This window comes from Sturnira hondurensis, unplaced genomic scaffold (genome assembly GCF_014824575.4).
Source record: "Sturnira hondurensis isolate 20B ecotype Veracruz unplaced genomic scaffold, ASM1482457v3 Scaffold0024760, whole genome shotgun sequence".
NCBI classification, from domain to species: Eukaryota; Metazoa; Chordata; class Mammalia; order Chiroptera; family Phyllostomidae; genus Sturnira; species Sturnira hondurensis.
This window is the reverse complement of record NW_028097391.1, coordinates 18071-29539: the sequence shown is the minus strand read 5'-3', so window position 1 is coordinate 29539 and position 11469 is coordinate 18071. Positions and strand designations below refer to the sequence as shown.

Here is an 11469-nt window from a genome sequence, read left to right as displayed (position 1 = left end):
ACAGCCCTCTGTCATGTAAGAGGACCTCATCCAATCAGTTGAGGGCAATAGGAAAGAGATTGGTACCCCCCAGAGAAGACAATGTTGTCAGCAGATTGCCTTCAGCCTCAAATTTCAACTTCTCCCCCTGTTTGTAGTCTGGCATTTTACCCTGGGGACTCTGGACAGCTGGCCTCCTGGCCTCCACACTTGGATGAACAAATTCCTTTAGATAAATCTATCTTCTTACACACATAGGCACACACACACACACACACCCTATGGGTTCTATTTATCTGGAGACACTTGACTAATACACCTACTGTGACTGTAAGTGTCCTACAAATCTGGTCTCCTGATATTGCTAAACCTACTACCTACCATCCTTTCAGACTCACCCCTGTCCAACTCCAAAGGCTCCCTAACCTTGAACAAAAACTTCCCTAACCTTGTGAAGGAAAAAGACACACAAAGAATAAAAATGGTCTCTAACAAGAGAGAACCAAAGAGGAACACACCAAGACACATCACCATTAAAATGGCAAATCTTAAAGATGAGAGAATCTTAAAAGCCACATGAGAAAACAGTTACCTACAAGGGAGCACCCACTAGACTGTCATCTGATTTCTCAACAGAAACATTTCAGGCCAGAAAGAATTTGCCTGAAATAGTCAAGGCGATGACAAGTAGGACCTGCAATCAAGACTGCTTTACCCAGCAAGCCTATCATTTCAAACTGAAGGGGAAATAAAGAGCTTCCCTGACAAGAAATAGCTAATGGAGTGTTACCTCTAAACCAGAGTTGTAACACATGTTAAAGAGCTTGCTGTAAGAAAAAGAAGAAAAGAAAAATAAACAGAAAAATAGTTAAAAGTAAGAGGGCAATAAACTCATATGTATCAAGAGTCACTTTAAGTACAAATGGCTTAAATGTTCTAATCAAAACACACAGAATAGCTGAAAGGTTAAGAAAACAAGATTCATATCTATGCTATCTCCAAGAGACCCACCTCAAAATGAAAGATACACACACACTAAAAGTAAGGGGTGGAAAATGATATTTCATGGAAATGGAAAGAAAAAAAACCCTGGTGTCACAATACTCATATCTGATAAAGTAGACTTTAAAACCAAGGGTATATCGCAAGAAACCTAAAAGGACACTAGATAATGATAAAGGACACAATCCAGCAAGAGGATATAGCCTTAGTAAAATTCATGTAGTCAATATAGGAGCACCTAAATATGTAAAGCAATTCTTGACATAAAGGGAGAGATCGACAGAAATACAGTCATAGTTGGGGATTTTAACACTCCATTGACTTCAGTGGGCAGATCTTCCAGACAGAAAATTGACAAGGAGACAGCATCCTTAGATAACATACTAGATCAAATGGATTTAATTGATATCTTCCCAGCATCTCACCCCAAAGCAGCAGAATGTACAAGGTCTATCCAGAAAGTATCCGTCCATGTAATATGAAAAATAGACATTTATTGAAGAAGGTCCAAGAAACATAGTACATAGGACAATGAAGGCCCAGTCCCCTTCAAAGTAGGCACCTTGTGATCTCACAACTTCTCCAATCTCCATCAGCTACCCCATCGTATTTTCCTGAATCTCATCAGTGGTCTGAAATCTCTTCCCTTTCAATGGTCTGAAATCTCTTTGGGAAAAGCCAGAAGGTACAGGACATGAAATCTGGGTTGTAGAGGGGCGCTGAGTCACTGCATGATTGGATGTTTAGCCAAAAGGCTATGCATGAGACATGATACGGAAGTGGGTATATGCTGCCAATCACCAGTTGTCCATAGTTACATCCTTCTGAATCATCCAAATAGTTAATAGAGAGAGATGATCAAGCTTCATACAAAATTTGATGCAGATTCGTTGTTCTACTCACTCAGTTATTTTGAATGCAAAATTCACGCAGTACATGTGCTCACTCAACAGTGTCTACTACCCCCACTGACTGATGCAGTGAAATCACCTTTGTTCATGCATGCTCATTCCAGTGCACAGTCAGGTGACATCAGTGTTGTGCAAAGATTTCTCCTTATATTAACAATGGCTCAACGTTTTCCGGACAGACCTTGTGCATACTTTTCAAGTGCACATGGAACATTTTCTAGGATAGACCACATATTTGGACACAAAATAAGTCTCAGCAAATTTAAGAAGACTGAAATCATATCACACATCTTCTCTGTCTACAATGCTGTGAAACTACAAATTAATCACGAGAAATAAATGGAAGAATATACAGACATGTAATGTAAATAACAAGATTAAATAGTGAATGGGTCAACAATAAAATCAGGGAAGACATCAAAAGATACCTTGAAACAGATGAAAATTAGATCACAAGAACCCCCAATCTGTGGGACACAGGAAAAGCAATCAAAAGATGGAAATTCTTAGTATTACAGGCCTATCTCAAGATAAGAAAAAACTCAAGAAAAGCAATCTGACTTTACACTTAGAGGAACTTGAAAAAGAATAACAAAGCCTAAAGTGAGTAGAGGGAAGGAAATAATAAAGATCAGAGAAGAAGTAAATTAAATAAAATCTAAAATGTGATATAAATGATGTTTAATCCAACACTGGTTTTTGAAAAGATAAACAAGATTGACAAACCTTTAACCAGGCACATCAAGAAAAAAGAGAGAGCACCCAAATAAATAAAAGCAGAAATGAAAGAGGATAAATAACAACTGACACCAAAAATTTTTCTTATAAAAGATTATAAGAAAATATCATGAACAACTATATGCCAACAAATCCGACAACCTGGATGAAGTTCCTAGAAACATACAATCTTACAAAACTACATCAGGAAGAGTAAGAGAATCTGAGTAGACAGATCACACCTAGTAAAATTGAAGCGGTCATCAAAACTCTCCCATCAAGCAAAAGTCCTGGACTGGATAGCTTTACCAAAGCTGAAATATGGTGAATTTTACCAAACATTTGGAGAACTAACACCTTTCCTTCACAAACTAATCCAAAAAGTTAAAGAGGAGGGGCCAAGCTCATTTTACGAGGCCAGTATTATACTAACTTCAAAGCCAGATAGAGGTGCTACAAAAATATATATAAGCCAGTAGTATCTCAGATGAACATAGATGCTCAAATCCTCAACAAAATATTAGCGAACCAAATACAGCAAGACATCAAAAAGATAAGACACATACATCAACTAGGATTTATTCTTGGAATGCAAGGTTGCTACACTATTCCCAAATAAGAGAATGTGATTCACCACATAAACAAAACAGAGTAAAAACCATATGATCAGAGGACTTGTGGTCAAGATGGAGGCACAGGTAAACAGAGCTCACCTGCCCACAAAACCAGAGCAAAAAAGTACAACTAAATGACAGAGCAGCTATCAATCAGAACTGTAAGAAAATCATACAATATGGAAGTCAAGCAAGTAAGTAATTAAAGAAACCACATTCCTCCAGATAGGTAGGAGGGTTGGAGGGGTGGAGACTTGGAGAACTGGAGATGAAGAATAGGATGACCCCACGTCTGTGGTGGATAAAAGAATGGAGGGATGCCTCAGGAGTGAGGGATCCCAGCCCAACACCAGATCACCCAGCCAGGGGTTCTGGTTTCAGTGCCAAGAACATAAGTCCCCATAACTTCTGCCTATAAAAATGAGTGGCGGTTGGATTGGCAGAAGAAACCATGGGATTCTTGGGCCTCTCCTCTTAAAGGGCCTTGCAATGCATACAGTCTTCTCAAACTCACTCCCTCTGGGGTCCTGCATTGGGGCAGCAGATTGAAGGGCACCAGTAGCCCAGGGGGAAGTACTGAAGCATCTGGCATCAGGGTGAAAACTGGGGTCAGCTTCATTCTGTCAGCAGCCATTGTTCCTTTTTTGAGCCCTCTCCCTTACAAAGCCACAGTGTGGTGGCATCATATCTTAGACTTCAGCTACCTGATTCACATGCTTTGCCTATCCCTGGTGATCACCTAAGTCCATGCCCTATCTAACTAATGGACCCACCAAGCTGTTAACACTGGCTTTCCCATATAAATGGCTTAGTAGGTGCAGACTTCCAACCTTTCTAAATCTGCCCCAAGTAACAGATGAGTCCAACCCCCTTACCTCTTGGTAAGAGGCCCTGGGACTGGCATTACCAGCAGCCATCTGCAGATCACTTTATAGCTTATGTCAAGTGCTCCCAGGTGGAATACAGGTGGCAGCTGAACTTGGCCTGTATCACCTGAGAAACCCCAGAGCCTGTGCACCCAGTGGACAGTTACAGACCACATTGGAACACCACCACCTCTACAACCCACAGAGGGAAGTGGTTGGTAGCCAGTGATCACAGCCAGTTCTCACCAGCTCTGACTGGCCTGGGCAATAATCTCTCCCATTAACCTGCTGATAGCTGTCAATACTCAGCTGTAAGAGAAAGAAGTACTCAGCCTACACAGAGAATGCACCTGGAGTACCCAGCTGCTGTAACAGGGAAGGCAGAGTCACTGGACCCTACAGGACAGCTATTACATTAGGCCACACTACGAAGACAAGGAGTCAGAGCAGCTCTACCTAGTACGTGGAAACAAACACAGGGAAGCTGCTGAAATGAAGAGATGAAGAAATATGTCCAAGACGAGACAACAGAACAAAACTCCAGAAAAAGAACTAAGCAAAATGAAGATGACCTATCAGATGCAGAGTCCAAAATACTGGTCATAAGGATACTCAAGGAACTCGGAGGGTACTTTAACAGCATAAAAGTGAGTCAATCAGAAACTAAGGATACACGAGTTGAAATAAAGAACAATTTATTCAGGGAATCAACAGTGGAGTGGATGACTAGAATCAAACCTGTGATTTGGAACATGAGAAAGCAAAAGACATTTAATCAAAACAGCCAAAAGGAAAAAGAAGCCAAAAAAAATAAGGATAGGATAAGGAGCTTCTGGGACAACTTCAAGTGTACCAAAATTCTCATGATAGGGGTACCAGAAGGAGAAGAGGAAAAGTAAGACATTGGAAACCTATTTGAAAAAATAATGGGAGAAAACTTCCCTAATTTGGTGAAGGAAATGACATAGAAATTTAGGGAACAGAGAGAGTCCCAAACAAGATGGACAGAAAGAAGACCACACAAAGACACATCATAATTAAGGTGTCAAAGGTTAGAGATAAAGAGAGAATCTTTAAAACAGTAAAAGAAAAGCGATGGCTACCACCAGAGGAGTTCCCATAAGATTACTGACTAATTTCTCTAAGGAAACTTTGCAGGCTAGAAGGGATTGGCAAGAATTATTCAAAGTGATGAAAAGCAAGGACCTACACTTAGATTACTGTATCCAGCAAAACTACCATTTAATTGAAGGGCAGATAAAATGAATCCCAGACAAGGTAAAGCTAAAGGAGTTCATCATCACCAAACCATTATCGGGTTTGGTGTTAAAGGGACTTATTTAAGAAAAAGATCAAAGCTATGAATATTAAAATAGCAATAAATACATAACTATCAACAATTGAATCTAAAAAACAAACAAGCAGAACAGAAACAGAATCATGGTCCAGAGATTCAAGATAGTAGAGGAGTCAGTGGTAGCTACACTAACGTCCTCCCAAAACCAATCTGGAATTACACCTAAGTTGTAGAGAAATGGTCCTTAGCAAGCAACTGAACACTAGCTGGAGAGAAGCCTTACAACCACACACAGACAGGAGAAATAACTTCACCACAAGGAGACTGGTAGGGAGTGTGGAGGAGGCGTGTGAGGGCTGGCTGAGCTCCCATGGGTGGTGGCTGAAGTTCTGGAGGGATATACCAGTGGTCATGGTGTTCCCCTGAGAATGGGGTGTTCAGACGCCAAGCTGGGCTTTCTAGCCTACAGCACCAGAGGCATTAAGGAACCTAGATACCATCCAGCTGTGAAAAGAAGCAAGGTTTTTATATGCCAGGAAGGGACAGCTGTAGATTCAGAAAGCCTCATAAAAGTCCAATCACAAAATTTCATTTAAAGCTCCAGGAGATAGGGGTAGGGGGAGCAGGAAAAAAATAAAACATAAAATAAAAAAATAAAGCTCCAGGAGATAAAAACTTATAGGACAGTATCACAGATGAACAAACTAAACTAACCAGCAATATAGAGACAGACTCACAGATAGAGAGGAAGGTGACAACTCTCGGGCAGGGGATGGTGCGCAGTAGATGGGTCAAGCAAAAAGAAAAAATGACTCATGGGCATGGACAACAGTGTGGTGATTGCCAGAAGAAAGGGGGTGGTTAGAGGTGGGAGAGGATATGAGGGGATAAATGGTAATAGAAAAAACGTAAAACATAAATTAGAGAAAAGGAACACAAATAGCAAAAACTAGAAACTATAGGAATATTTGCCTGTTTGAGATGGGTCACGGGAAGGACAGAAAGAGCAGAGTATGGGACCATATACCTGTTGGTATGTAACATATAAATTTGTATCTATGTATACATTTTTAAAACCATGAGTTCAAATTGATGTCCCTAGTTCTAGTTTGACACCACAGAGTTCTTTCCAGACTCTCCTTTTTCATGTACACAGCAACTTTCCTGTGAGAGAGGAGTCACTCCCTTTTCCTCAGTGTTTACATATTTGCTGAATCTTTGGATACATGGGAAGTTGTTTCAGAATCTTGAACTCCTGCCACTGTTAGTGACACACTAGCTACAGTTAAAGACTTTGTTTCCAGTTGTTTTATTGTGTTAGTATAAAGATAAAATTCTGGGTTCAAGAATTACTTGTTAGTCATTTTACTTATCTTTTTCATCCAATTATGATACTAATTTGAAATATAGTTAGGTTCCTTTGTTTTCTTTATTCTATTTTGCTTTATCCACTACCTCTCCTATTTTGATTTTGTGGCAATAGACAACATAGTCTAAACTATGTAAATAATTATACTAATCTCTCCATCTTTTCTGTTCCCACTCCTGTACATAAATATTCTTATTAGTTTCTGATTTATCCTTCCTGTGTTTATTTCTGCTCAACTGGTCAGACATATGTATATTTTATTTCTCCTTTCTTTTACAAAAAAATGTAGCATGCTCTACTTGCTCCTTTACACATTGCTTCTTTCATCTAACAATATATCCTGCTACTTCTCTATATTGAATCATAGGTATCTTGGTTGTTTTTTTTTCCCTATGGGTACAGAATACTCAGTTTTATTGATGTTCTGTAGTGTTTCCTGTAAGGGTTCTAGAATGAGATACTGGTGATGAGTCTCCTAAATGTCACTGAGTTGTGTACCTCAAATGTCCAAAATGGGCAATTTCATGTTTTGTACAACAAACTACAATTAAAAAATTAAGGAGAAGGTAATAAGTAATTTCTGCATAAAGCACAGAAAAAATGATAGAATAATAATAGCTTATGAATAATAGCTTAAGAGAAAGGAGATTGAATAACAAAATATGTTTAACTAAGCAAAGAAAGAGAATCATTGTGAAATGTGTCAAAAAAAACCCTAATAACACAGAAAATGTAAATTCAAATATGTTCTGATTACACTAGGTGTTAATGGATAAAATTATTGAGAAATAAAATAATTGTTGCTGTACATAAGAGGAGCAGATTCCTACATTGCACTTTTAACAACAAACATCGCAGAGATGTAAGGACACAGAAAAGTTTAAAATGAGGGGGAAGAAATCCCACGTAAATACTAACCAGAAGAGAGTGGAGGTGGAATCTTTACTACCTTTGAGATGGAGTATCCCTATCTCTATATCTGTGTGTGCATGCACACACACACACACACTCACACACATAAAGACCAGATATAAGGTACCTATACCAATGTGAGAAGTACATAAGGTGTTACAGTAGGACCACTTGCTAGCAATAGTTCTGAATTTAAAACAAAGTCATGTGCTGCTCAATACATTTTATTATTATTTATTTTTTAAATTTTATTGTTGTTGAAGTGCAGATGTTTGTATTTTTCGCCCACTACTCTCTCCCCACACCAGCCATCCCCACCTCCCTCCCGTGATTCCACCCTCCCCACCTTGGTTTTGTCCATGTGTCCTTTGTGGTTGTTCCTGAAAACCTTTTCCCATTTTTCTCCCATTATCCCCTCCTACCTCCTCTCTGGTTACTGTTAGTTTGTTCTTAATTTCAATGTCACTGGTTATGTTTTGCTTGCTTGTTAGTTTTGTTGATTAGGTGCCACTTCAAGGTGAGATCATGTGATATTTGTCTTTCTCTGCCTGGATCATTTCACTTAGCATAATGCTCTCCAGTTCCATGCATGCTGTCACAAAGACTTGGAGCTCCTTCCTTCTTTCTGCTAAGTAGTATTCTATCACGTAAATGTACCATAGTATTTTTTTAAAGTCTGTCTCTTTTGTTAGAAGCCTTACTTTATACCACATGCCAATTTTCATGCAGAAAATACTCTGATCATGGCTGATTGCAGTCTACCAACACGATGTCACTGAATGTACATTGGGAATACATGCACACATCAGCTTGAAGCCAGCAAAACCCAGCATAAAAAAATTGGTTCAGAAACAAAATTCAGCAGGAGTAGATCATGGTGTTAAATTAGTGTGTCCTGAATAACACAGTGTAAAATCACATAAGCAAAAACTGACATATCTAAATGGAGAATAAGACAAATCCACCTGTACTTGAACAAGAGTTAAATAAAAATTTTAAAAATAGTAAAGATAAAAGTAAAAATGAATAGATAAAATAAAATAAAAAAGACAAATCCACAATTATAATTCTGCAATGTATTTGGCATAAGATGTTGCATAATGTTTAGAAGAGATGATAGGAAAATTGTGAATTAGGAATGAAGAATTATTAGCAATCCGAGTAGCAAACATGACTGGTTGATATATTAGTAAGACTAATATACCACAACAGAGTGAATATTCTATTAAAGTTATATGGAGATGCCCACCTTACAACAACAGTGTTAGAACATGTACCTCATTGTGCTCCTGTCTGCAATAAGAGGATTTAGTAATTTCTACTTACGTAAGTTAACCCTGTTGACAAACATTTCTAAGGCCTGCTTTATATCTCTGTTCCTCAGGCTGTAGATGAAGGGGTTCAGCATGGGGGTAACTACTGTATACATGACTGAAGCAATTATGTTTTTGGAATCCCATGATGAGGACAAAAAGTAAACAACAGCAAGTGTCCCATAGTATAAAGACACTACAAGGAGATGGGAGCTACAGGTAGAGAAGACTTTGAAGAGTTTCTTAGTAGAGGGATCCCTCAGGATGATAGTCCCTATACGGATATATGAGCCCAAAACAATAGCCAAAGGTGGAATATAAAGCATTCCTCCCTCAGTGAAGATGACCAGTTCATTGAGGGAAATGTCTGAGCAGCTGAGCTTCAGAAGCACAGTGAGGTCACAGAAGAAGTGGTTGATGACTTTGTTGGCACAGAAGGACAATCGGACCAGCAGGAGGGTGTGCAAAAGTGCATGGTCACAGGCTATAATCCAGGAGGCAGTCACCAGCAGCACACACAGCCCCTCTCTCATGATGGTGGTGTAGTGTAGAGGGTGACAGATGGCCACGTACCTGTCATATGCCATCACTGCCAGAAGAAAATTGTCAAGACCACAGAAAAGTATAAAAAAATATAATTGAGAAATGCATCCCACATAGGGAATGGATTGCTGGTGACTCTGCATGTTCATGAGCATCTTAGGGACAGTGACAGATGACAGAGAAATGTCAGAGAAGGCCAAGTGGCTGAGGAAGAAGTACATGGGTGTGTGCAGGTGGGGGTCCAGCCTGATGAGCAGGATGATGAGCAGGTTGCCCAGCACTGTGGTCAGGTACATGCCCAGGAACAGGGCAAAGAACAGGCCCTGCTGCCCTGGAGGGATGGGGAGCCCCAGGAGGAGGAATTCAGACATGCTGCTCTGGTTCCCAGGCCTCATGCTGCTCTTCTCTCTGCCGAGGATGTAGGGGGTTTGGGAATCTCAGGAACCTAGAAAAATAACCATGCCCATCACATCTCATACTGTAATTTTGAGAAAACCATGAATTTTTTTCTACACGTTTATTAATTTGTTAGATCTGTAAAAGTGTGCATAATCACAGTATCCCAGTCTGCTTCCCGGAAACCATTGAAACCCATATGCAGCGAATGAGACACTGCACAGAAGAAGGAGGTGTTCACTGTTCCATGTAGCCATTACTTATTGAACACAGAGTCTGTGTCAGGACCTCTACTAAGGACTGAGATGCAGCAGTGAACAGGAAAAGCAAGGTGCCCACTTCTAGAATTTTACAGCTCAAGGAGCATGGAGGGATAATTTGTACATGGTCTGGTGAATACACAACTCACTGCAGCAGAGTTGGAAGATGAGCCCTGAAAACTGGGATGAATTGTGTCTGCCTTAAGTAAATATGAGACTCCAGTGCTGAGGAGATGTTGGAACAATGTGACACTCTGCCTGTGAACCTGCCGAGTCCCATTGACCTACAGCTGTAACCTGAGGGACACTCTAAGAACTGGTGGCCTTTTAAATCCACTTGATGCCACAGTAGCTCTGAAACTAGAAAAGTCCACAAACTGCCTTTCATAACAGTGCTGAACATCTTGGTGAATATCTGGGTACTGGACTAAGGATTTTACCTGTTTCCTGATTAAATTCAGACACCCGACTTAAATTCCCAGAACTTCAGACCTTTTCACAACTGCACTAAGAATTTGTGGTCTTTCACCTATTTTACCTTTTAAGAAATAGAATCCTAAATGATTCCAATTCTAGAAGCACATAATGGCAGGGTGGAGGACAAAATGGTGCACACATGTGTGTGTGTATCTGTTTATGTTACAGGTGATATATAATGTATAAACTTGATGCATACTTGTATCTTCTTTTTCTATAGTTGATAATCACATTTTTAGTGTTTTATAGATTTTATTTATTTATTTTTAGAGAGAAGGAAAAGGAAGGAGAAAGAGAGAGAAACATTCATATGAAAGAGATACCTCAATTGGTTGCCTCTCACTTGCCCCGTTCTGGGGACCCAGCCCACACTGACCAGGAACTGAACCAGAGACCTTTTGGTGCACAGGCTGGTGTTCAATCCCCTGAGCCACACCAGCCAGGGCCTTGTATTTTCTATGAATTAAAAATTAGTGTGTATTAGCTACCTCTTGGGGTTCACTTTAATAAATCCGTGTGATCAGAACCCATCCTCAGAACCATTTCACATGGAAACTTCCCATTTATTGGTTAGGGGAGCCAAGCACGATATGAGCTCTGAGGACCCAGAGTTGTCCAAACTTTTCTTAGTCCTCTCACTAGATAACTTCATTCCTTCATTTTCATATATTTTTCAACTGCCAAAAAATTCTGTACATGATCTTCTGTTTATGAAATAACTATTTTCTTAGAGCTTCTATAAGATTCAAAAGGCCAATGTAATTCTTCCCACATTATGAATGTGGAGAATGAGGCCTAGGATTGAAGTAACTT

General features: G+C 39.7%; 1 protein-coding gene across 1 annotated transcript; it reads right to left on the bottom strand.

The window, feature by feature from the left end:
* Nucleotides 1-8949: 8949 nt before the first annotated feature.
* LOC118981811 (olfactory receptor 1J4-like) lies at nt 8950-9918 on the bottom strand. The gene has a single exon (XM_037038630.1). It carries the CDS (start codon nt 9916-9918, stop codon nt 8986-8988), a length of 933 nt encoding a protein of 310 aa, XP_036894525.1. The 3' UTR covers nt 8950-8985.
* Nucleotides 9919-11469: the final 1551 nt, after the last annotated feature.